Source organism: Puma concolor, chromosome B4, assembly GCF_028749965.1.
Source record: "Puma concolor isolate L17-30 chromosome B4, mPumCon1.1.hap2, whole genome shotgun sequence".
Lineage (NCBI taxonomy): Eukaryota > Metazoa > Chordata > Mammalia > Carnivora > Felidae > Puma > Puma concolor.
The window spans coordinates 105,780,464-105,805,244 of NC_141673.1; the positions used below are offsets into that span (position 1 = coordinate 105,780,464).

The 24,781-nt window shown below is 39.8% G+C and overlaps 1 protein-coding gene across 7 annotated transcripts in view; it reads left to right on the forward strand.

Moving 5' to 3' along the window:
- Positions 1-23,108, forward strand: part of CCDC77 (coiled-coil domain containing 77) — a 32,074-nt gene extending 8,966 nt beyond the window's left edge. For all 7 annotated transcript variants that reach the window (XM_086714368.1, XM_025930402.2, XM_086714365.1 and 4 more), the window contains 9 exons: positions 2,335-2,477; positions 4,265-4,361; positions 5,922-5,997; positions 13,580-13,674; positions 14,859-15,007; positions 17,657-17,876; positions 21,084-21,209; positions 21,311-21,463; positions 22,194-23,108. In XM_086714368.1, coding sequence (XP_086570494.1) covers positions 2,335-2,477; positions 4,265-4,361; positions 5,922-5,997; positions 13,580-13,674; positions 14,859-15,007; positions 17,657-17,876; positions 21,084-21,209; positions 21,311-21,463; positions 22,194-22,340 — 1,206 coding nt within the window. In that variant the 3' untranslated portion in view covers positions 22,341-23,108. The remainder of the gene's footprint in view (positions 1-2,334; positions 2,478-4,264; positions 4,362-5,921; positions 5,998-13,579; positions 13,675-14,858; positions 15,008-17,656; positions 17,877-21,083; positions 21,210-21,310; positions 21,464-22,193) is intronic.
- The last annotated feature ends 1,673 nt before the right edge of the window (positions 23,109-24,781 follow it).

Genomic DNA, 24,781 nt, shown 5'->3' on the forward strand with positions numbered 1-24,781 from the left:
CATCCCGACTTTTCAGGTTTTCTAAGTGTTGCCTGTCAGTTTTCTGACATCATGTCCTTCCTTCTAACCCAAATCCCATTGTGCTTCACTTCGTTGGCTGTACTGCCTGTACATGACCCCTTGCTTATTCTTCTGCTCTGCTTGCATAGCACAAATCCTAGCTATAACTTCATCTGGTTCTCCACCACCTCCTCTCCTGGAGCAGGATTTCTCAGTCTTGGCATTATTGACATTTGGGGCTGGGTAATTCTTTGTTGTGAAGACTGTCCTGTGCATTGTACGATGTTTAGCAGCATCCTTGGCCTCTACTCACTAGATACCAGTAGCACACCTGTGCCCCCATCCTCCCTGTCCCCAATTGTGACCATCAAAAATGCCTGTAGACACTGCCCAATTTCTCCTGGGGGCATAGGCAAAATTACCCCCCAGTTAAGAACCGTTCTCCTAGAATGGTCACAAATCATTACACAATAAAGTCACGGTAAACATATCCATCCGTATCCTCAGTCACTGTACAACCATTTTCTCACCTGTGCTCACCTGTGCCATACCCTCACTCTCCTCCAGCCTGCCACCCCTTCTTAGCCCACTTCTCTCAGGCAATCTTGCTTCCTAGTTCACAAAGGAAATGCCAGCCACCTCGCATGCACTCCCTTCCTGCCCATCCACACACAGATACCTACACCTCTGTCCATCTCTCTTCTTCTTTACCGCTGCAGGGGCAAGATGTCTCTGCCTGTTCAAGGTGAATTGATCCAGAACTCTCCCTGGCCCCCAATCCTCCTTCCTCCTAAGAAACCCTGTTTCATCCGCTCTCTTCTCTCCATGTTCTGTTTTTAACTTCTTGCATGACATTGGCTTTTTCTCCTCAGTATATAAACATACTCCAGTCTTTCCCAACTTAAAGGAAGAAAATGCCATTCTGTAGTTATGCTTTTCCCTGTCGACCTTCTTTTCTCAACCACACTTATAGAATAGTTTGACTTTATCACTCTCTCAGCGACTTCTTGACTGCAGTTTGGTCTCTGTCCTCATTGCTCCATGAAAACTGTACCTCCTTTGGTCTCTAGAACCTACTTGTCAAAATGATCTCTTCTCTTTGTAGCCTTTGCAGTATTTGTCACCATTGACCTTTTTCTGCAAACTCATCCTTTCTTGATTTCTGTCATTTTTCTTTCCTAGGTTCTGTCTTCACCTCTCTGCCCAGTTCTTGTCAGTCTCCATTCACAACTCCCTTTCCTTAGTCTTAACTGTCTAAGTTCTAGATTCCACCATATACGGTCTCATTGTATTTGTTCGTTCTACTGCTACATCTGCGATGATGACACCAAGTAACTGATGGGGACTCCCTTTTCTCCCTGAGCTCCATGCTAACATGCCCACGTCTGAGCTCCTTTCCCCTTTGCTCCCCTACCCACACATTCATATATGCCACTAACACTTCCCCTTATCTCTTCACTTGTCTTTATTCTTTGTCCAGTAAATGGTATCGTTGCCTGCCGCACTCCCCAGCCCCTACTTCCTTCATTTGGTAAGTGCTATTGCTTCTGCTTCCTTAATGTCACTAGATCCATTCTTACAGCTTAATCGCTCTTGCCACAGCACTAGTTCAGACTCTTGTTACGCCTCCCCTGAGCTACTCCTTACCAGTATCCAGCCTCCGGTCCCATAAGTCCCCAGTCTGCCTCTCACTATCCACTCCAGTAACACTGAAGTAGTTGGAGTTTTCCAGACACTTACGGCTCTTTGATGGTTGTGTATTTATGTCTCTTTCCTGAGAGTACGCCCCCCTCCGCTTGTCTCCAACAGTTTTCGTCTTTCAAGTTCCAACTTTTTGGTTGCATTCCCTGACTTCCCAAAACCTTAGAGGTTTTACCCCTGCCGTGATTTCCCCTCTACCATTTTATTCTGTATGCTCTTTCATGAAATAATTATTTCACTTTAATTGTTGGCATGTCTCTTTCCCCACAAAATTCTTCAGCTCTGTAGCCAAAAAGCATACCTTTTTATCTTTGTCTTTCCAAAATTTTATAATCCTTATTACATAGAAACCATTAAAAAAAAAAAAAAGGTGTGACTAGAACAGGTAGATCATTTGGCATTACAGGGTTTTGTAATCTGTAAAAGATACGAGAGCTTTGATGTTACATGCAAACGTCACACTCACCCTGTAGCTTTTAAACCCTAGTCTATACACAGCTGTTGTCATTTGAATTCTGTGTTGGTGAAACCATTCACTTTGTGATATATCTACCTGAACTGAGCCACCATACCCAATAAGAGATACTCCTATGAAGTCAGATATCTTTTCAACTACCTTTTTTTTTCCCTCAGCATAAACTAGAATGGGATTTGCAGCAGAGGGAGGAAGAGATTGCTGAATTGCAGAAAGCCCTAAGTGATATGCAGGTCTGCCTCTTCCAGGAACGGGAACATGCTTTACGCCTCTACTCTGAAAACGACCGACTGAGAATCAGGTGCCAACTAGCAGAAGGGAAATATTGGAGTTCTGTTTCTAAATTAAATGAAACAAGATAAATATCTCTATGGTCCTTCTCTTAGGTTGTGTTCCCCAGGAAGCAGACTCTGAGATGGATACGAATGCCCGTAGGATGGTTAGTAGGTAGACTCTCAGGAATACCATCTACGAGCAGATTTGGACAGAGGAAGAATTTGAACTGTGATTCGATGGTAACAGTTAGCTTCAGCTGAGCTCTGAGGCCAGGACAGCCATTCAGAGGCAAAGGGGTTGAACGTTTGTACCCCACTCATTGGATGTAGGCTGCCACCAGGGAGGGGATATAGACTTGGGAAAGGCTGCTGCCTTCAGCCTAGGGCAGTTGCTGGAGAAGCTCTTGGGTGAGAAGTGTCTTGATCCTGAAGGTAGCATCTGAGCAGTGGTCCACGATGTGGAAGCATCCACTACTAAATTTTTTTTAAATTGTGGTAAAATATATTTAACATGAAATTTACCATTTTAGTCATTTTTAAGTGCATAGTGCAGTGGCATTAGGTATATTCACATTATTGTGCAGCCATACCACTATCCATGTCTAGAATACTTTTTCATCATCCCATATAGAAACTCTAAACAATATCTCCCCATCTCCCCTCCTCCTAGCCCCCAGTAACCACTGTTCTACCTTCTATCTATGTATTTGACTTCATATAAGCAGAATCAGATAGTATTTGTCCCTTTGCATCTGGCTTATTTCATTTAGCACAATGTTTTCAAGGTTCACCAATGTTGTAGCACATATCAAACTTTCATCCCTTGTTAAGGCCAAATAATATTCCATTATATGTACATACCACATTGTGTTTATCCCTTGGTCCTTGATGGACATTTGAATTATTTCCATCTTCTAGCTATTGTGAATAACACTGCTGTGAACATTGATGTACACATACCTGTTCAGGTCTCTGCTTTCAGTTGTTTTGTATATATACCCAGAAGTGTGATTGCTGAATCAAATGTTAATTCTATGTTTAATAATTTTGAGGAACTGCCATACTGTTTCCCATAGTGACTGTACCACTTTATATTCCCACCCACAGTGCACATAGGTTTCAGTCTCTTACTGAATGTGCATACCAACATTTGTTCTTTATTTTTTTTAATACTAGCTATCTTAAAGGGTGTAAAGTAGTATCTCATTGTTTTGGTTTACATTGCCCTAATGATTAGTGATGTTGACATTTTCTGACATGTTTATTGGTCATTTGTGTATCTTTTTCAGAGAAATGTCTATTCAAGTCCTTTGCCCATTTTTGAATTGGGTTCTTTGATTTTTACTGTTGTTTAGTTTTAAGAGTTCTTTGTATATTCTAGATTGAATCCCTTATTAGGTAAGTGATTTCCAAGTGTTTTCTCCCATTCTGAGTGTTGCCATTTTATTCTGTTGATAGTCCTTTGATGCACAAAAGTTTTTTATTTTTGTAAGGTCCAATTGGTATATTTTTCTTTTTGTTCCTTCTGCTTTTGATGTCATGTTTAAAAAATCATTGCCAAATCCAATATCACTTTGTTTTCTTCTAAGAGTTTTATAGTTTTAACTCTTATATGTAGGTCTTTGATCCATTCTTTCTGAATTAGTATAAACACCTGATGTTTTAAAAATTAGAGCTAAGGTCTAAATATATCTTACTCAATTTTAATTTGATGTTGCCATTGTCGTAAAAGTAAATCAGAAAGGAGGTCTTTTAAATAGGAAAATTTACTTCCTCTGAACACAATTATGTGCTTACTCTATGAGAATTGCAGGGAGTTAGAAGACAAGAAAAAGATTCAGAACCTCTTGACCCTTGTGGGCACAGACACTGGAGAAGTGACCTATTTTTATAAGGAGCCTCCAAACAAAGTAAGTAATCTTTGGTACAGCATGGTAAGCATGGCTTTTATAAAATACAGGATGGGGTCCACAATAAGAGCAATTTTGGTACTTATTAAAGAAGATAGAAGGAGAATTAAATGTCATAGCCCCTAAGTTTTCAGAACACTTGCTATAATTACAGACAGTTTTATGATTTTATTTATTTTTCTCCAAAAAAACCTTGGGAAGTAGTATTGTTTACCCCATTTTATTGTTTGGAAATCTAATTTTTTTTTAAATGTTTATTTATATTTAAGAGAGATAGAGGGGCGCCTGGGTGGCTCAGTTGGTTGAGCGGCCGACTTTGGCTCAGGTCACGATCTTGCGGTCCGTGAGTTCGAGCCCCGCGTCGGGCTCTGTGCTGACAGCTCGGAGCCTGGAGCCTGTTTCGGATTCTGTGTCTCCCTCTCTGACCCTCCCCCGTTCATGCTCTGTCTCTCTCTGTCTCAAAAATAAATAAACATTAAAACAAAATTAAAAAAAAAAAGAGAGAGAGATAGAGACAGAGTGCGAGCTGGGGAGGGGCAGAGAGAGGGGGAGACACAGAATTTGAAGCAGGGTTCAGGCTCCGCAGAGCCCAATGTGGGGCTCAAACTCACGAACCCCGAGATCGTGACCTGAGCTGAAGTCAGATGCCTAACCAGCTGAGCCACCCAGGTGCCCCTATTGTTTGGAAATCTAAAGCATAGAGGAGTAGATGTTTTGGGGGGAGATTAGAGAGGAAAGCAGGAGCAGAGTTAGTGTGGGAGCAAGTTGCAATACTCAGGTTTCTTTTTTTTTTTTTTTTAATTTTTTTTATTTTTGAGAGAGAAAGAGATACATAGAGCATGAGTGGGGGAAGGGCAGAAAGAGAGGGAGACACAGAATCCCAAGCAGGCTCCAGGCTCCAAGCTGTCAGCACAGAGCCCGACACAGGGCTCGAACTCATGAACTGTGAGATCATGACGTGAGCTGAAGTCAGTCGCTTAACCAACTGAGCCACCCAGGCACCCCTCAGGTTTCTTTTTTAATCTGAAGTTTCTGCTGATAATAAAAGTAATGCATGGTCTTTATTAAAAACAGATAGATTTGAGAAATCGATCATATAAGAGTGGCAGTGTCGCATAATTCTATATCCCAGAGATAAAACTCTTTTTCCATTCATATAGAAATATTTGTGTATGTATAGTATTTCCATTTTTATACTTGTATAAACAGTGCCTCAATGAGCATATTTATGTGTATCTACATATACATTTTTTGGTGTTGCCGTTATTTTCCTAAAGGCCTTTGTCAAGGATCCCCTCCCCCTTTCTTTCAGCAGATATTACTAGATAACTCTGAAATTTAATTTTTTTAGTTTGTATTACCAGCACTGAGTTTTATCCAATTTGTTACTTTGTCCACTTTGGTATCTCACATACATGACATCCTTATATGATTATGGCAATTTTGACAAATTTGATATGTGAATAGTGTTTGACCTACAGAAATAAAGCTAAAAAGTGAAATATGACATCTTATAGGGAGGCTAATTCTATACTTTTTTTTTTTTTTTTGCCTTTTCAGGTCAGCATTTTCCAAAAGACTAAGCAGCCTGTAGGTATATGTGAACAGAATGAATTTTCCTCAGCTTTCAGAGCAGGTACTAGCCACATTATTATAAATTCTCATTGATGCAGAATTCAAAAACATAGTGCACATGATTAGAAATTTTTTCTACTATGTAGTGATAATGAATATTCATACTGATGTCTTTGGTGGTTTCAGATTTCACTGAGCTTTCTTTCCTTTAACCTTCCTTGATGTTTTAATAAAGTAAAATAAAAAATACATAATTAACATGATGATAAATCATAAAACAGACTTGGACAACTTCTGGGATCACAGAATATTAATTCGATTCTAAGCCTCAGTCTCTTTCTTTTTTTTTTTTTTTTTTAAATGGAAATCTTAGTTTTATATCTTTGCCTCTTTTTAGAAAATTAAGATGTAACTGACATATTACACTTGTTTTAAATGTACAACATAAGGATTCAATATTTGTCTGTGTTACGAAATGATCACCACAGTAAGTCTGGATAGCATTCATCATCCCACATGGTCATGCATTTGTTTTTCCTGTGATGAGAACTCTTAAGATCTGTTCTCTTAGCATGAGGTTCTTAAATCATTCTAGGAATTTTGTTCAGTGTAATTTTAGTGTTGCTTGTTTTTTTTAATATAATTTATTGTCAAATTGGCTAACATACAGTGTGTGCAGGGTGCTTTTGGTTTTGGGGGTAGATTCCTGTGATTCATCACTTACATACAACACTCAGTGCTCATCCCAACAAGTGCTCTCCTCAATGCCCATCACCCATTTTCCCCTCTACCCCACCTGACCCATCAACCCTCAGTTTGTTCTCTGTATTTAAGAGTTTCTTACAGTTTGTCTCCCTCCCTCTCTGTTTGTAACTACTTTTCCACTTCCCTTCCCCCATGGTCTTCTGTTAAGTTTCTCAAGTTCCACATATGAATGAAAACATATGATATCTGTTTTTCTCTGACTGACTTATTTCACTTAGCATAATACCCTCCAATTCGATCTACATTGCTGCAAATGGCAAGGTTTCATTCTTTCTCATTACCAAGTAGTATTCCATTGTATATATAAATCAAATTTTCTTTATTCATCAGTTGATGGACATTTGGGCTCTTTCCATAATTTGGCTATTGTTGAAAACACTGCTATAAACATTGGGGTATATGTGCCCCTATGAATCAGCACTCCTATATCCTTTGGATAAATTCATAGCAGTGCTATTGCTGGGTCCTAGGGTAGTTCTATTTTTGATTTTTTGAGGAACCTCCACACTTTTCTAGAGCAGGTGTGCCAGTTTGCATTCCCACCAACAGTGCAAGAGAGTTCCCATTTCTCCACATACTCGCCAGCATCTGTTGTTTCCTGAGTTGTTAATTTTAGACACTCTGACTGGTGTGAGGTGGTATCTCAGTGTGGTTTTGATTTGAATTTCCCTGATGATGAGTGACGTTGAGCATCTTTTCATGTGTCTGTTAACCATCTGGATGTCTTCTTTGGAAAAGTGTCTGTTCATGTCTTCTGCCCATTTCTTCACTGGATTATTTGTTTTTCAGGTGTTGAGTTTGGTAAGCTCTTTATAGATTTTGGATACTAACCCTTTATCCGCTATGTCATTTGCAAATATCTTTTCCCATTCTGTCAGTTGCCTTTTAGTTTTGTTGATTGTTTCCTTTGTAGTGCAGAAGCTTTTTATCTTTTTTTTTTTTTTTTAAATTTTTTTTTAAATTTTTTTTTTTCAACGTTTATTTATTTTTGGGACAGAGAGAGACAGAGCATGAACGGGGGAGGGGCAGAGAGAGAGGGAGACACAGAATCGGAAACAGGCTCCAGGCTCTGAGCCATCAGCCCAGAGCCTGACGCGGGGCTCGAACCCACGGACCGCGAGATCGTGACCTGGCTGAAGTCGGACGCTTAACCGACTGCGCCACCCAGGCGCCCCCAGAAGCTTTTTATCTTGATGAGGTCCCAATAGTTCATTTTTGCTTTTAATTCCCTTGCCTTTGGAGATGTGTCAAGCAAGAAATTGCTGCAACTGAGGTCAAAGAGGTTGTTGCCTGTTTTCTCCTCTAGGGTTTTTATGGTTTTCTGTCTCACATTTAGATCTATCATCCATTTTGAGTTTATTTTTGTGTATGGTATAAGTGGTCTAGTTGCATGTTGCTGTCCAGTTTTCCCAGCACCATTTGCTAAAGAGACTGTCTTTTTTCCATTGGATGCCCCTTCCTGCTTTGTCAAAGATCAGCTGGCCATACACTTGTGGGTCCAATTCTGGGTTCTCTATTCTATTCCATTGGTCTATGTGTCTGTTTTTGTGCCAATACCACACTGTCTTGATGATTATAGCTTTGTAGTAAAGACTAAAGTCTGGGATTGTGATGCTTCCCGTTTTGTTTTCTTTTTCAACATTACTTTGGCTATTTGGGGTCTTTTGTGTTTCCATACAAATTTTAGGATTGTTTGTTCTAGCTTTGAGAAGAATGCTGGTGCAATTTTGACTGGGATTGCATTGAAGTGTAGATTGCTTTGTGTAGTATTGACATTTTAACATTTATTCTTCGAATCCATGGAATGTTTTTCCATTTCTTTGTGTCTCCTTCAGTTTCCTTCATAAGTTTTCTATAGTTTTCAGCATACGGATCTTTTACATCTTTGGTTAGGTTTATTCCTTAGGTATTTTATGATTCTTGGTGCATTTGTAAGTGGGGTCGATTTCTTGATTTCTCTTTCTATGGCTTCATTATTGGTGTATAGAAATGCAACTGATTTCTGTACATTGATTTTTGTATCCTGTGACTTTGCTAAATTCTATTCTAGCAGCTTTTTGGTGGAGTCTTTCGGGTTTTCATGTAGAGTATCATGTCTATGAAAAGTGAAAGTTTGCCTTCTTCTTTGCCAGTTTTGATGCCTTTTATTTCATTTTGTTGTCTGATTACTGATGCTAGGACTTCTAACACTGTGTTAAACAACAGTGATGAGAGTGGACATCCCTGTTGTGTTCCTGATCTCAGGGGAAAGCTCTGTTTTTCCCCATTGAAGATAATATTAGCTGTGGGCTTTTCATATATGGCTTTTATAATATTTCAGTATGTTCCTTCTATCCCAACTTACTTGAGGGTTTTTATTAAGGAACGATGCTGTATTTTGTTTTGCATCTATTGACAGGATCATATGGTTCTTATCCTTTCTTTTATTAATGTGATGTATCACATTGATTGATTTATGAATATTGAACCAGCCCTGCAGCCCAGGAATAAATCCCACTTGATCCTGGTGAAGAATTCTTTTTATATGCTATGGAATTCGATTTGCTAGTATCTTGTTGAGAATTTTTGCATCCATGTTCATCAGGGATATTGGCCTGTAATTCTCCTTTTTTTGTGGGGTCTCTGTGTGGTTTGGGAATCAAGGTAATACTGGCTTCATAGAATGAGTCCAGAAGCTTTCTTTCCATTTCTAATTTTTGGAACAGCTTGAGAAGGATAGGTATTAACTCTGCTTTAAATGCCTGGTAGAATTCCCCTGGGAAGTCTGGTCCAGGACTCTTATTTGTTGGGGATTTTTGATAACTGATTCAATTTCTTCACTAGTTATGGGTCTGTTCAAATTTTCTATTTCTTCCCATTTGAGTTTTAGTAGTGTGTGGGTATCTAGGAATTTGTGCATTTCTTCCAAGTTGTCCAGTTTGTTGGCATATAATTTTTCATAGTATTCTCTGATAATTATTTCTAGTTCTGAGGGGTTGGTTGTGATAAGTCCATTTTCATTCATGGTTTTATCTGTTTGGGTCCTCTCTTTTTGAGGATTCTGGCTAGGGTTTTATCAATTTTGTTTATTTTTTCAAAAAAACAGCTCTTAGTTTCATAGATCTGTTTTTTTTTATTTTGTATTGTTTATTTCTGTTCTAATCTTTATTATTTCTCTTCTTCTGTCTTGGGGTTTCTTTTCTGTTCTGCTTCTATATCCTTTAGGTGTGCTGTTAGATTTTGTATTTGGGATTTTTCTTGTTTCTTGAGATAGGCCTGGATTGCAGTGTATTTTCCTCTTAGGACTGCCTTTGATGCATCCCAAAGGGTTTGGACTGTCATGTTTTAATTTTCATTTGTTTCCATATATTTTTTAATTTCTTCTTTAATTGCCTGATTGATCCATTCATTCTTTAGTAAGATGTCCTTTAATGTCCATGCATTTGGAGGTTTTCCAGACTTTTTCCTATGGTTGATTTGAAGTTTCATAGCATTGTGATCTGAAAATGTGTATGGTATGATCTCAGTTCTTTTATATTTTTTTGAGGGCTGTTTTGTGACCAGTATGTGATCTATCTTGGAGAATGTTCCATGTGCACTCGAGAAGAATGTGTATTCTGCTGCTTTTGGATAAAAAATTCTGAATATATGTGTCAGGTCCATCTGGTCCAGTGTATCATTCAGGGCCATTGTTTCTGTATTGATTTTCTGCCTAGATGATGTGTCCATTGTTGTAAGTAGAGTATTAAAGTCCCCTGCAATTACCATGTTCTTATCAGTAAGATTACTTATGTTTGTGATTCATTGTTTTATATATTTGGGTGCTACCAAATTGGGTTCATAAAACTTTATAATTGTTAGCTCTTCTTAATGGATAGACCCTGTAATTATGATATAATGCCCTTCTTCATCTCTTGTTACAGCCTTTAGTTTAAAATCTAGTTTGTCTGATAGAAGTATGGCTACTCCAGCTTTCTTTTGACTTCCAATAGCATGATAGATGGTTCTCTGTCCCCTCACTTTCAATCTGAAGGTGTCCTCAGGTCTAAAATGGGTCTCTTGTAGACAGCAAATAGATGGATCTTGTTTTTTTATCCATTCTGATACCCTGTATCTTTTGATTGGAGCATTTAGTCCCATTTATATTCAGTGTTATTATTGAAAGATATGGATTTAGTGTCATTGTGTTATTTGTAGGTTTCATGCTTGTGATGTCTCTGGTCCTTTGTAGTCTTTGCAACATTTCCCTCACAGAGTTCCCCTTAGAATCTCTTGCAGGGCTGGTTTAGTAGTGATGAATTCCTTCAGTTTTTGTTTGTCTGGGAAAACCTTTATCTCTCCTGTTCTGAATGACAGGCTTGCTGAATAAAGGATTCTTGGCTGCATGTTTTTCCTATTCAGTACATTGAATATTTCCTGCCACTCCCTTCTGGCCTGCCAAGTTTCAGTAGATAGGTCTGCTACTACCCTTATGTGTCTACCCTTGTAGATTAAGGCCTGTTTGTCCCTAGCTGCTTTCAGAATTCTCTTTATCTTTGTATTTTTCCAATTTTGCCATGATAGGTCGTGCAGAAGATTGATTCACGTTACATCTGAAGAGAGTTCTCTGTGCCTCCTGTATTTCAATGTCTGTTTCCTTACCCAGATTGCACAAGTTCTCAGCTATAATTTGTTCAAGTAAACCTTCCATCCCTTTCTCTCTTCTTGTTCTGGAACTCCTGTGATACAGATATTATTCTGTTTCATTGAATCACAGTTCTCTAATTCCCTCCTTGTGGTCTAGAATTTTTTTTATCTTTTTTCTTGGCTAGATCTTTTTCCATCATTTTATCTTCTATTTCACTTATACTCTGCTCTGCCTCTTCAATCCTCGCTGTCACTGCATCTAGTTTATTTTGTACCTCATTTACAGCATTTCTTAATTCATCCTGACTACTTTTTATTTCCTTGGTCTCTGCAGCAATCGATTCTCTGCTGTCTTTTGTTTTTTTTCAAGCCCAGCGATTAATCTTATGACTATTATTCTAAATTCTTGATCAGATATAGTGTTTATATCTGTTTTTATCAACTCTTCAGCTGTCAGAATTTCTTCTGAGGAAAATTCTTCCATTTTGTCATTTTGGCTAGTTTTCTGTCCCTTATGTGTTTTAAAAGCTTGTAATGTGTCCTGCACCTGGGAGCACTACTATATTAAAGAGGGGTCATATACTGTCCAGGGCCTGGCCCTTCAGGAGGTGTTTTGCAGTGTGTTATGTGCTCTCTGTTGTTGTGACTCTGATTGCTTTATCTCCCTACTCATAGTGATGTTTTGGACCCTCCACCAGGTGTGCTTTGATTTGTTCATTGAAGTAGTCCTGGAAAAAAAATTTTTAAAAAAAGGGGGTTGGGGGGCAGTGGTGGTGGAAAAGGCCCTGTCCTGTACAAAGAGAGAAATGACAGGGGCGGGGAAAAGGAAAGGAAAAAAAGAAAATTAACTGGGCAGAGAAACTATGTGGCTTAATCCAGAGAGAGAAGAAAATAAAGAAGGAGATATAGAACAGGTATAAAGAGAATAGGTTAAATATGTCTGCTTAAATAAACTAACAACCAGAATACAGAATAACCGGACTAGAGAAGGGAAGAAATAAGAGGGAGAAAAGGAAGAAAACATATATATATATATATATATATATATATATATATATATATATATACACACACACACGCACACACACAAATATATATGTATATATATATGTATATATATGTGTATATATGTGTATATATACACACACACACACACACACACACACACATATATATATGTGTGTATACATGTGTATGGGTGTAAATACACACACACACACACACACACATATATATGCATATAATAAGAATGATCCAAGAATTAAATCAGAAAATGCAAAAATGCTGGACTGATACCTGATGGTGCCTTGGAACTGGTGGCAGCACTGGTCTGGAGGAGAGGCTGTCTGGTCTGGTTAGTGTCAATCTTGCTCAGGTAGACACCCAGTTACCAGGTGCAGAGGGGCGTGGTTTGGTGTAGGCGGGTTCCGCCTCCACTGTGGGCCCTCTGTCGGTTCCCTGAGGCCCCACCTTGTTGGTGATGGGAAGAAAAATGGTGACATCCCAGTCTCTCCTCCCCAGACCCCCGGTGTCCCAAACCACTCTGTTCAGGCCATCCTCACAGTACTGCACAGTGGGAGTGGGGCTATTTTTTTCCCCCTCTCTCTTGCTCCACAGTCTCCCATGCCTGGGCTCATCTGGGGTTCAAACCCAGATGTCTTAAAGGGTCCCGCTCTGGGCACCCCACCAAAGGGCCTCCTCTCAGTGCCACATGGGTCCGAACGAGGCGGTTTGTCCTGCTCTACTGATCTGATGCCTCCCTGGTGCTAGGCTGGGATTTAAACCCTGATGCCTTAAAGGGTCCTGCTCTGTGCACCCCCCTTCCTGGGAAGTGCTGCTCCACCCCACCAATAAACGGCCTCTGGCTGGCAGGTGCAGGCAGGGTCCTAGCATTGCTTATTTTTAAAATCCCCATCTTTAGAAAATTGGGTGATAAATCACAACCAAATGTTTAGACTTAGTTTTCCTTATTCCTTACCTTTTCTGATTAAATAATATTTTATGAAGAGAATAGATACAACTCCAAAGGAAAATTTAGTGTTTATTCTTTAGAAACGTGAATATTATTATCCAGAAGACATCCTGGCATAGTTCCTTTAGAGAGATTCCCATTTGGAAAACTATTACTATAGCCATTGGATGTTTTCATTCTTCTTCCTTTTCTTCTCTTACAGGTAAACCCAGCCAGACTCCTCTGCAGAGCTAATGTTGATGCTCAAATAGCTAAGAAAAACTAGGTAAGGGTCTTGATTAATTTTTGTTTTCTGTTTTAGATTCTAAAGTAAGCAAAAGAAAACCAGCAATGAGAGAGAAAGAAGAAAGTTCTTCTGAGCAATACCAGGGAGACATACAAACACTTACCCTGCAGGTAAAGAATTTATTTTGGCAGACCAGAACAGTTTCTGTCCACAACTTTAGCTTTGTGTAGCATACCTTTGTTATCATATAAATATCTTCTTACATACATGTTACATCTATTCATCAAGTGATAAAGAAAATATAGGTTGTTCCTAATTTCCAAGGAAATTATTTTATATCTTAAAACCATTGTTCTCTTTTGAGCCATTCTAGAAGCGCTATTCTGAACCTTCTATTCCTTCAGCTTATATACAAAGCCTTACCCAACAAAACTATCATACAGTAAGAATTCCCTTTGTGATTGGCCTAGGGGATCTGTGCTGATAGATTGACCTCTGGGGGGGTAAATCGGTTTATTTAAGTGCATGTATTCTACGGGTGCCTGGGTGGCTCAGTTGGTTGACCGTCTGACATCGGCTCAGGTCATGATCTCATGGCTCATGAGTTCGAGCCCTGCATCAAGCTCTGTGCTGTGACCTTCAGATCTTCTGTCCCTCTCTCCCTCTGTCCCTCGCCCTGCTTGCACTCTCTCACAAAGAATAAATAATTTTTTTTAAAAGGTACATTGGCCTAGGAAAGTCATGAATCATCCTATTACCATCTGGTAATTGTGTATCATTTGCAACCAGGATTTTTCATCTAGTTGCACTCAAGTTCCTGTCCTTACTGGGGAGGAGTAACAACAGAGCAGTCTGTTGCTTTAAATGACAGTTTCTGCCTTTGGCTAGTATCTCCATTTGGAGTCATGACAGCCAGAATCAGAGAAGGAAATTACATTATACTGATTTTGCCCCACCTTTTAAAGTGAAAAATGAAGAAGAGTCATTCTATTTCTGTGCAACGAGGGGTTCTTAAGAGGAAGACAGTCCTAAAATTCCAAAATAGGAGATAGTGAAAAGATGAGAATCTTAGGGTAGAGGAAACTGTATTTTCTAGCTTTTTGTGTGTGATGTAGATGCTTTGTTTAATGTGGACGGAGCTTGCTCTTTTGTAGCCTAACCCCATTTATAAGACATTAAATAAAAAGGAGAACACTTAAGATTTTTCTTCTATTTGTTTTGCTGCTGTGCTTTTGTTTGTGGGTTTTTTGTTTGGCTTTTTACACTTTTCTGGAGCAAGGCTGGCTTTTAGAGGTAATAAATAAATGGAAGCAAAGCAGGAGTGGATACGCCACACCCCGTTTGGCCTACCTAGGTGGAAGCGCTGCAGGCTCAGCTGGAGGAACAGACCAGGCTTTCTCGAGAGCAAGTTGAAGGGCTCATAGAGGATAGACGGATTCGCATTGAGGAAATACAAGTGCATCAACAGAGAAATCAGGACAAAATCAAAGAGCTTACCAAAAGGTGAGTGTTCAAGAAAGCTGTACCTGACAGATTTTTGCATTTTTCTGAGTGGCTTATAAGTGGACTGTCCTGGGGCGTCTGGGTGGCTCAGTTGGTTAAGTGTCCAACTCTTGTCCTGCCCTGTATGCACAATAGGCACGCAATAAACATTGAGTACTTGGTGATCCTTATCAAACTGCACCTTACTGCTTCTTTTCTGTGTTAAACATTCTACATTTAAAATTTTTTTTCATGTTACATTTTTCATCGCTTTATTTTTTTTTTTTTTATTGTCATCTTAAACTTCTCTAGTGCCTCTTCCTCCACTTGAAAGTATGGGGATTAAAATTGGATGTGATACTTAAATTAAGATTTCTGGCCACTGCAGAGTAGGAACTGCCTTCTGGCTCTTGCCAGCTCTGTTTCTTTGAACACAGCAGTATGTTTGCATTTGGCCAGCACTCCTCCACCTTCGTCTTTATTTTTGGTATTTTGGCCTTACGCATAGCATTTTCAGTTTTCATTGGATTTTAATTGTTTTTAAGGGAACAGTGTTTTCATTATTTATTTATTTATTAAAAAAAAAATTTTTTTTTAACGTTTATTCATTTTAGAGACAGAGAGAGACAGAGCATGAATGGGGGATGGTCAGAGAGAGAGGGAGACACAGAATCTGAAACAGGCTCCAGGCTCTGAGCTGTCAGCACAGAGCCCGATGCGGGGCTCGAACTCACGGACCGCGAGATCATGACCTGAGCCGAAGTCGGTCGCCCAACCGACTGAGCCACCCAGGCGCCCCTAGGGAACGGTGTTTTTAAATTTTCATAGTAATTTGTAATTTTACAATTGTCTTCTAGAATATTAATAACCATCCTGGTTTAACATCATCTACATATCTGAGCACATGATCAATCCCTTACATTAGATAGATCATCCTAAGAATATTGAATGGCATGAAATCCAAGGCCATTAGTGACTGTCTTTTGGGTCTCTTTCAAACCACTTATACATTAACAAGATCCTACTCGCCCACTTTGTAATTGAGAACATAATGTAAGATAGAATAAAATAACTCGTTGAAAGCAAGAGAGATCCTTGTGGTAACTGAATCAATCTCTTTCTTTATACACATACATGTATACCTGAACATATATACATTCATCTGGTGACAGTTATCCTGCTTTGTGCCTGCATTATGCTATTATTTCCCCTTCTCTGCATATCCTATTACTCATGAAAAGAACTGAGTGTGTCTGACATTATTTGGTCAGTGGAAAATTACAGTGATTGCCTCATGGTATTTCATATTCTTTGCAAGCAGTTTGATCATTTGATACAGTATTTTTCTAGGTGTTGATGTTAAACTGATGAACTGCTAACTTCTAGATAGATTTTTTTTTTTTGAAGATAGAACATCATTCGTCTATTCCAAAATCTCAGTAGTCGGCGAGAATCTATTCAGTACTTTGTGTCTGTTTAGTAGCTGGTACTGTCCTTGAAAATCTGGTGGTAGCAGTGCAAAAGTAAATGATAAATAAGGTATAAGCTTTCACTCAGGTTAGAAAATACGCATGGTGGGACACCTGGCCGGCTTAGTTGATGGAGCATGTGGTGCTTGATCTTGGGGTTGTGAGTTTGGGCCCCACATTGGGTATAGAGATTACTTAAAAATAAAATCTTTTGAAAAGAAAAAGAAAAATAGGGCATCTGGGTGGCTCAGTTGGTTAAGCGTCTAACTCTTGATTTCGGCTCAGGTCACAATCTCCTGGTTAGTGAGTTCAAGCTCCATGTCAGGCTCTGCACTGATAGCATGGAACCTGCTTGAGATTCTCTCTCTGTCTCTCTGTCTCTGTCTCTGTCTCTGTCTCTCTCAAAATAAACTTTAAGGACACCTGGGTGGCTCAGTCGAGTGTCTGACTTCAGCTCAGGTCATGATCTCACAGTTCTTGAGTTCTAGCCCCACATTGGGCTTGCTACTATCAGTACAGATCCTCTGGCCCCCCCATCTCTCTCTGCCCCTCCTCCACTCATGCTCTCTCCCTTAAAAATAAATAAAGATCTAAAAATAAATAAACTTAGAAAAAAAAGGAAAATATGCCTTTTGATAGTTAAAACAGCATCATATATAAGCAAGTGTCGGATTGTAGCACAGGCATAGAGATTTAAACTGACATGGAATTTTGGAGAATAGAGAAACTAAATGGGCTTAAAGTTGCCATGATGCCTCCATGGAGGAAGTTGATCTTGAGAAAAGGATAAGATTTGATACCAGGCAGTTTATGTGTGGAGCACAGCATAAACAAAAGCAAAACTCTTTGACATTTTAGAACTTGTGTTCACCCTCAGTCAGGGAATAGTCCACATTTGTGCAGGCTATGTGCGAATATTTCTATAGGTCTTTTAATTATATAATCTGAAATTTAGGAAACTATCTATAAAGCCCAGTCTGTTAGCCAGTGAGCAAGGGTAAGTACAGTACATTTTGTCTTGTAAAACATGTAAGATTGCCAGTGACCAGGTTAAGTGTGTTTTTAAAAGTGTTAATGATATTTTACAGAATTCACGGATTTCACAATTTTTAAAGAACCTATATCTTCCCTTTGTCTGAATAACTATGTGTCATAGGTGCCATGTAAGCTTCTTCGTGTCCACATTTGTATTTTCTTTCAGTCTCCATCACACCCAAGAACTTCTCTATGAGAGCACCAAAGACTTTTTGCAACTCAGATTTGAAAACCAAAATAAAGAGAAGTCATGGATGCTTGAAAAAGATCATTTGATGTCAAAGATTAAGCAATACAGCATGCAATGTAAGAAGAAAGAAGATAAAATTAGAAACGTTTGGCCAGTCATTCATGAGAATCATCATCACCAAAATGAATATGTTAAGGTAGTTTTCTTATGTCTTATAGAAATTGTTAATTTTTCTGGAAAAGTTGAAAGAATTCAGAGAATTTCAAAGAACCTGAGAATTGTCATACAAGATTCATTCAGTTCCCAAAGCTGTTATAGCAGCAGCCTCAAGAAATAGGTTTTTTACGGGGCGCCTGGGTGGCGCAGTCGGTTAAGCGTCCGACTTCAGCCAGGTGACGATCTCGCGGTCCGTGAGTTCGAGCCCCGCGTCGGGCTCTGGGCTGATGGCTCGGAGCCTGGAGCCTGTTTCCGATTCTGTGTCTCCCTCTCTCTCTGCCCCTCCCCCGTTCATGCTCTGTCTCTCTCTGTCCCAAAAATAAATAAACGTTGAAAAAAAAAAAAATTTAAAAAAGAAATAGGTTTTTTGGGGGCGCCTGGGTGGCGCAGTCGGTTAAGCGTCCGACTTCAGCCAGGTCACGATCTCGCAGTCCGTGAGTTCGAGCCCCGCGTCAGGCTCTGGGCTGATGGCTCAGAGCCTGGAGCCTGTTTCCGATTCTGTGTCTCCCTCTCTCTCTGCCCCTCCCCCGTTCATGCTCTGTCTCTCTCTGTCCCAAAAATAAATAAACGTTGAAAAAAAAAAATTAAAAAAAAAAAAAAAAGAAATAGGTTTTTTGGGACACCTGAGTGGTTCAGTCAGTTAAGCATCCAACTTTGGTTCAGGTCATGATCTCATGGTTCTCAAGTTTGAACCCCACATTGGAGTCTCTGCTGTCGGCGTGGACCCGCTTGGGATCCTCTATCTCCGTCTCTCTCTGCCCCTCCCTGGTTCGTGCGTGAACTCTCTCTCTCAAAAATAAGTAAACATTAAGAAATGATAGTAAAGGGGCGCCTGGGTGGCGCAGTCAGTTAAGCGTCCGACTTCAGCCAGGTCACGGTCTCGCGGTCTGTGAGTTCGAGCCCCGCGTCGGGCTCTGGGCGGATGGCTCAGAGCCTGGAGCCTGTTTCCGATTCTGTGTCTCCCTCTCTCTCTGCCCCTCCCCCGTTCATGCTCTGTCTCTCTCTGTCCCAAAAATAAATAAACGTTGAAAAAAAAAAATGATAGTAAAAAGAAATATATTTTTTTTAAGTTTATGTATTTGAGAGAGAGAGAGAGAAAGAACATGAGTGGGGGAGGGGCAAAGAGAGAGGGAGACGGAATCCCAAGCAGGCTCCACACTGTCAGCACAGAGCCCGATGTGATGCTCGGGCCCACGAACCGTGAGATGATGACCTGAGCTGAAACCAAGAGTCGGACGCTCAACTGACTGAGCCACCCAGGCACTCCAAGAAATAGTTTTCAACGAGTAGTGTTATCATTACAGTGTTTGCATATTTAGAAAATTAAACTACTGATTGATTTGTTTATTCATTGAATAAATACTTATAACACTCCTACTACGGGCTAGGCTCTGGAGCTACAACAGTAGATAAGTTAGACCAGGCCTGCCTTCATGGCATTTACATTTTCATGGGTGAGAATGGGGACATCTGGCTGGCTCAGTTGGAAGAGCATGTGGCTCTTGATCTTGGGGTCATGAATTCGAGCCCCACATGGATGTAGAGACTACTTAAATAGATAAAAAAAACTTTAATGGGTAAGAAGGAAACATTAACAAAGAAAATGATTGGGGCGTCTGGGTGGCTCAATCAATTAAGCATCCAACTTCGGCTCAGGTCATGATCTTGTAGTTCGTGAATTTGAGCCCCATGTCATGCTCTGTGCTGATAGCTTGGAGCCTGGAGCCTGTTTCGGATTCTGTGTCTCCCTCTCTCTGTGCCCCTCCCGAGCTCTTGCTCGCTGTCTCTCTCTCTCTCAAAATTAAATAAACAGTTTTTAAAAATGATAGATTATTAAAAAGTAAATGGTATTAAGGAATTAAAAAGATTATATGAAGGTTGTATGTAGTTGCTAAAAGTCTACTTTCGTAGGGAAGCACGGGGACCCTCTGTTAATGTCTGATGTTTTTGCTGAGACCTAAAATGGTACAGAGCCTGTTGTACAGACCTAGGGGATGAGCATTTCAAGCAGAGGGAAAAGCAAATTTAAAGTATGTTCAGGGAGGGGCAGCTGGCTGGCTCAGTCGGTAGAGCAAGTTCATGAGCTCGAGCCCCACATTGGGTGTGGACCCTACTTTACAAGAATTTTAATTTAAAAAGAAAAGTATGTTCAGGGAAGAGGGAGAATATCATTGTGGTCATAGAGGAATAAGCAAGAAGGAAGTGGAAAGCAAAGAGGTTGATGGGTTGGGGGGTGGGGGCAGCAGCCAATTGTGGAGGATGCCTTCTAGGGCCTTTACATTCCTGGTGAGAATAATTTAGCTGTAAACATTCTACCTCTTTGAAGGATTGTGTGTAAGGAAGAAACATCTGATTTAGGTTTTTGTAGATCTTCTGGCTGCTTGATGGAACATATATAATATTTGTTGTTGTTTCTATTTAAAGGAAACTTCAGGGGCGCCTGGGTGGCTCTGTCTGATGAGACTCTTGGTTTCAGCTCAGGTCATGATCTCACGGTTCGTGAGATCAAGCCTGCATCAGGCTCTGCATTATTAGTGCAGAGCCTGCTTGGGATTCTCTCTCTCTGCCCCTCTCCTGTTTGTGCTTTCACTCTTTCTCAAAAATAAATAAACTTAAAAAAAATTGAAAGTAAAATAAAGAAAAACTTCAGAAATGTGTCCCAAAACATATATTGTAATGTCTTACTTGAGATAGTTCTGAGCTCCATTATCTGATTCTTCTCAGATCCAAGATATTTGTTTTATTTTAAAGAATTTCTAGGGGCGCCTGGGTGGCGCAGTCGGTTAAGCGTCCGACTTCAGCCAGGTCACGATCTCGCGGTCCGGGAGTTCGAGCCCCGCGTCGGGCTCTGGGCTGATGGCTCAGAGCCTGGAGCCTGTTTCCGATTCTGTGTCTCCCTCTCTCTCTGCCCCTCCCCTGTTCATGCTCTGTCTCTCTCTGTCCCAAAAATAAATAAACGTTGAAAAAAAAAAAATTAAAAAAAAAAAAAAAAAAAGAATTTCTACTATGTACACTTCAGAAAAAGGTTGAGAGAGTCCTCTAGAAATAAGAGGCTTTCACATTCTCTCCAAAGTTCCTTGCTGTCTTGTTCCTTAACTCGTTTTAGACTTAGGGAAATCCTTTCTTTCCTTGCCTAAGTGCTATTTGAATTACCAAAATTGTAATTTTTTCTCCTTCTGACCTGCAGTCCCTAAAAGATAAGTTAGTACAAGAGAAAAAATTGTCCAACATGTATCAAGAGCAGTGCATTTCCCTAGAAGAAGAACTTGCCCGAATTCGTGAGGAAGAGAGAGTGAGGAGAGAGATCTTCAAGGTACAAAATTCTCTGCCACCTCTGATGGAGTGGGAAGTGCAGATGGTTTGGGGAATGCTTCCCTCATCTTCAAAAATGCCTTGCCCTGTCCTTATATTTAGGATCGCACTAACAAGATGGGGAGGCGCTTACAGGTGATGACAAAACGCTATGAGGCCTTGGAGAATCGGCGTATCTTGGAAGTAGAAGGCTTTAAGACAGATATTAAGATTCTCCGGCAGAGGCTGAAAGACTTGGAGCAAATACTCTATAAGGTAATTGCTAATTCTGAATGACCAAGAGGGAGAAAAGGGGTGCAGGTGAGGAGACGTGGCCGTGAGGCCTCCTCAGAAGAGAAATATGTAGACACACCTCACTAAAATCAGTTTAGTGAGTACACACCAGAGGGAAGACTAAGTAGACTGAAATCATTGATTGCATCAGTGTACTTCTGTCTTAGCTAAACTTAGCAGAAAGCTTCATCCTTCCCTGTTCAAGAAGTAGAGTACAAGAACTGTGTCTATTTTACCAGTGGAGAAAGTGATGAGTAGTAAAGTAATTTCTCCCTATCAAACACAGCTTTATTTAGAATCCAGGTTGCCTCAGGATCCTTCTTAAGGAGATTTAACCAGTCATCCACATATCTTCAATGATTGCTATGTGCCAAACAAGGTCAATTGTGGAAAAGAAGAGATGCTTTCTTTGATTCTTTGGCAAATTTACCAGTAATGTTCATATCAGTGTCTTTTTTTACTCATTATTTATGATCTCTGTCCCATGGCTTCTTTACTGCTATGTGGGAAAGCCAAGAGTCTCACGCCTTTTCTGCTTTAATTGTACTCTACATTTTCCTTCTTTTAGTTAGTTGTTAAGCAAACTAAGGACTGGATTTCTCTTATGTACTACAAGTCTCACAAAAAGGAGCCAGAGAGCCTAGCCTTTCTGACCGATTTCTTCTCCTGGCGTGTGCTATAATCATTTCTTCTTTTTTTTTCCAATCTCTAGGCAACACTTAATGCCCAGGCAAACCAGGATCTTGCCATTCTGTGTGAGGTGCGTGACAGCAATAGACGGGCACATAAGCTACAAGGAGAACTGAAGAACCTTAAGTCCAAAGTATTTGGTCTGGAGAATGAACTTAGACTCTGTTGATGTTTACATTTAGAAATGGCCCTCGTCTGGAATAGGTCTGCTTCCTGAAATCTGAGGAAAAGGTTATTTTCTCCCAGAATCTGTACACATAGAGTCGGCTAGGACAGTGATATCCATCATTATGAAGACCGGGCTAAGAGTTAGGGACCACTAAAGGAGCTCTTCTTGCTAAGTTTTAGCTATAATTTTTGCTGTCCTATTAGCTTTTTTTTTTTTTTTTTTTTTTTTGGTCTGGATTGTAACCTTTCCCACATTTTTTCTCCCACTTAAAATAGGAGTTTTTTGTTTTTTTAAGAAGGCAATGACAATGAAAATTTAGGAAGAAAGTATTTTCTTCACTCAGCTGGGCTGAGTGTCAGTAGTTGGAACACTTTCCCTGAGATCAAGGCATCCTCTGAGGTTGCCCAAGGCAGCAAATCACATTCTGTCAAATGTGAACAGGTAGTAATTCTGCTATTTAACTTTCTTCCCTCATGAGCGGAATTACTTTTTTTGGATACCCAGTCTCAGGAAGTTTCACCAGAGGGCACTAAAGACCTCTTCCTTTCTTTCTCCCTTTATTTCTCTCTTTTTCTTTCTAGAGACTCCATTTTTAAACAAAATGTTCACCTAGGAAAATAAAAGTGCCACTTTGCTAAGAGTGAGTGAAACTTCAGTGATCCTTGTATGAAAGCTCATCATTTCACCAATAACATGTTTTTTAAAAAATAATGTATATATTGTATATTACACATTAACTATTTTTCAATAAAAATGTAATTGAGGATATTCTAGTTTTCTATCATTTGTTAAAAACCACATTTATAACTTTGTTAATGACTTTACTTGTTCCAAGTCTCTGCAGTTTTGTACAAGTATTAAAGTTTTGCTCTGAAATTCTATGATTTAATAAGCCTTTTTGTTTTGCCTAGTGCCAAAATAGCAACTGTAATGAAAAAGTAGTTCTTTAAGTGTTAGAACAAAAAGAAGAACCATCCACATATGTAAGTCCCTCTAAAGTCCAAGACTAATCCCTCTGGGAATTTCTGGCTGAACTTGTTAGTTGAAAAAAACCTGATCTGTTATCATAGACATTAAAGAAGAAAGTAGCATCTCCTACTGGCAGTTCAATCACCATTTTCTTAATACAAATATGGAAACCTGAGTTCTTTCCTTTGTCCTGGATGAATCAGAATGAGGCTATACTAAGCTAAGATCAACTGACTGTCCAGAGGCTGTCCAGGTACATATGCAATTATTTTGGTCCAGAGGCAGAACAATTTGCTTTATAGAGGATGTAGATGGAAAAATGGATAAAGTTTTAGTGCCACTACCTTTGGTTCTATCACATATAAACGAAGAGATGTTCGTGAAATAAGAGGAGGAGGAGAATGAGAGCCAGTTCGATGGAGGCAGCAAGAGCAGAGGAGTAGATAATCCTTAGGGCTGATTGCCTCATTTTTCACAGAGGGAATAAAATCAAGGCCTTCCACTGAGAGTGAGATGGGGCACTGCTGTCGTGCGGAGCTTGAGAAGAGTGAATGTTTGGAAAGAGGAGAGGGCACTGGCGAGGGGCAAGGGATAGAACCATTAGGAGTAGGTTTTGATGAAGGATTTGGTGAGTTGAATTGGCTGCCAATGAAAAAAAAGTCTAAGATTCCAGCAAATCACTGTCTGCGTCATGTGTCCTAACTTACCAAGTAGGTAAAGGCAGAGAACTAAATGGATCTAGAATAGGCAGACAGGAGAAAGGGCCAAAGGGAGGCACTGCAAAGAAAATGTTTCAAAAGATGGTGTTTGTTTTTAAAGTAAGCTCTAGGCCCAAGGTGGGACTTGAACTCAGGACCCTGAGATAAAGAGTTACGTGTTCTACCAACTGAGCCAGCTAAGTTCCTCCAAAAGGTTTTTTTGGGTTTTGTTGTTTGTAAATCTGTTAATGGGTGTAAGCTGTGAAGTATTCTACTCCTGGACTGATTGGTAGCTTAATTTCAAGTCAGTCCTACAAAAAGAAGTGTGAACACAAGCTGAACTTGTGGAACAGTTATGTACTTGATTACTTGGTGTCTAAGGTAGCATCATAGTATACCCATATTATTGTGGATGGGATAGCTCTCTTTTTGGAAACGATGTAATTTTTTTCTGAACTACCAGATGATAATATTCACATCTTAAGTGGTACATAAGTGTGTGGAGTGAGATTGTTACTAAGAAACCCACTGCCCTTGCCATAGGAGCTTTCTGGGAGCTTGGCTGTCAAATAGAAGCTATTATTGCTTTTGTTTGCAGATCTTGGCATCTCTTCTTTGCTTTTTGGGCTGCGTGGCTTCTTTCTGAAAACTGAGCCAGCCATGCTTTTTTTTTTTTTTTAATTGTGTTGTATTGACACATTAACAGACCAACAAGTGCCATAGAATACAAAGTTGAGAAATAGACCCAATTAAATATTGGAATTTAGGTTACTG